General features: G+C 62.6%; 1 protein-coding gene across 1 annotated transcript in view; it reads left to right on the forward strand.

Moving 5' to 3' along the window:
- Positions 1–318: 318 nt before the first annotated feature.
- The window catches only part of LOC104547274 (ammonium transporter Rh type B-like), a gene marked incomplete at its 3' end in the record, with an annotated part of 9,212 nt that continues 8,663 nt past the window's right edge, over positions 319–867 (forward strand). Inside the window, exon 1 of the mRNA XM_010192891.1 lies at positions 319–499. Coding sequence (XP_010191193.1) covers positions 319–499 — 181 coding nt within the window. The remainder of the gene's footprint in view (positions 500–867) is intronic.

An 867-nucleotide genomic window follows, 5' to 3' on the forward strand; every position in this document is an offset into this window, starting at 1 on the left:
CTCCTATATCGAACCTCCCAAAATGCTGAAACTTTGGATGCCCCCAGCCACGGCTCCTCCCCGCACCCTAAATCCTACCCCGACCCTCTCGCACCCAGCCGGGACCGACGCCGACACAAAAAACCCGGGGCGCAGCGGCCAAAAGCGGGCGCCGTGCCCGAGGTTTTCGCGTTGGAAATCCCGCTCCGGACCGGGCTCTTCCGCCTGTGGGAAGCAGCGAGGCGAGGGCAGGACCCAGCAGCCGCCCTTGACAGGCGGGGTTTGTCGCAGCCTTTCCTTATATGTCCCCAATTTTGGGGTGTTCGCCCGCCCCACGGCATGGCCGGGCGCCCCGCTGCCTCCAGGCTGTGGCTCTCGGGGCTGTGCTTCCTCCTCCAACTCCTCACCGTCGTCCTCTTCGCTACATTCGTGCGGTACAGCCCCGAGAGCAGCCCCCAGCTCTGCTCCCAGCAGCTGAACTGCAGCCGCAGGAAGGCGGACGCGGGTTTTCGGCACCCCCGTGAGTACCCCCCAGCCCGGGTGGGTGCAGAGGGTGGCTCTACCTGGTCCTCAGGTGATGCTGAGAGGGTGGAAGGGGAAGTCACCGTGCTGGGTCCATGCTGCAGATCTGTCACAGCATCCAGCTCCGGATCGGACTCTGAAATGAAACAGGAAGGGGAATATCGAGCCTAAGGGCTGGACACATCCCTCTGAGGAGGGGGAAAGTGTTTGGACAAAATCGGGCTCAAATCGGGGAAATTTGGGTCTAGGGCACGCATTTTGGCAGAAGGGATCAGTCAGTGTGGTGATACACCCAAGACTGTCCTCCCAACCCGGCAGGGGGGAAGCCTGGCAGCTCCTCTTGGCACCTTGGGGTCTCTGAATACC

This window comes from Mesitornis unicolor, unplaced genomic scaffold (assembly GCF_000695765.1).
Source record: "Mesitornis unicolor isolate BGI_N332 unplaced genomic scaffold, ASM69576v1 scaffold18429, whole genome shotgun sequence".
NCBI lineage: Eukaryota > Metazoa > Chordata > Aves > Mesitornithiformes > Mesitornithidae > Mesitornis > Mesitornis unicolor.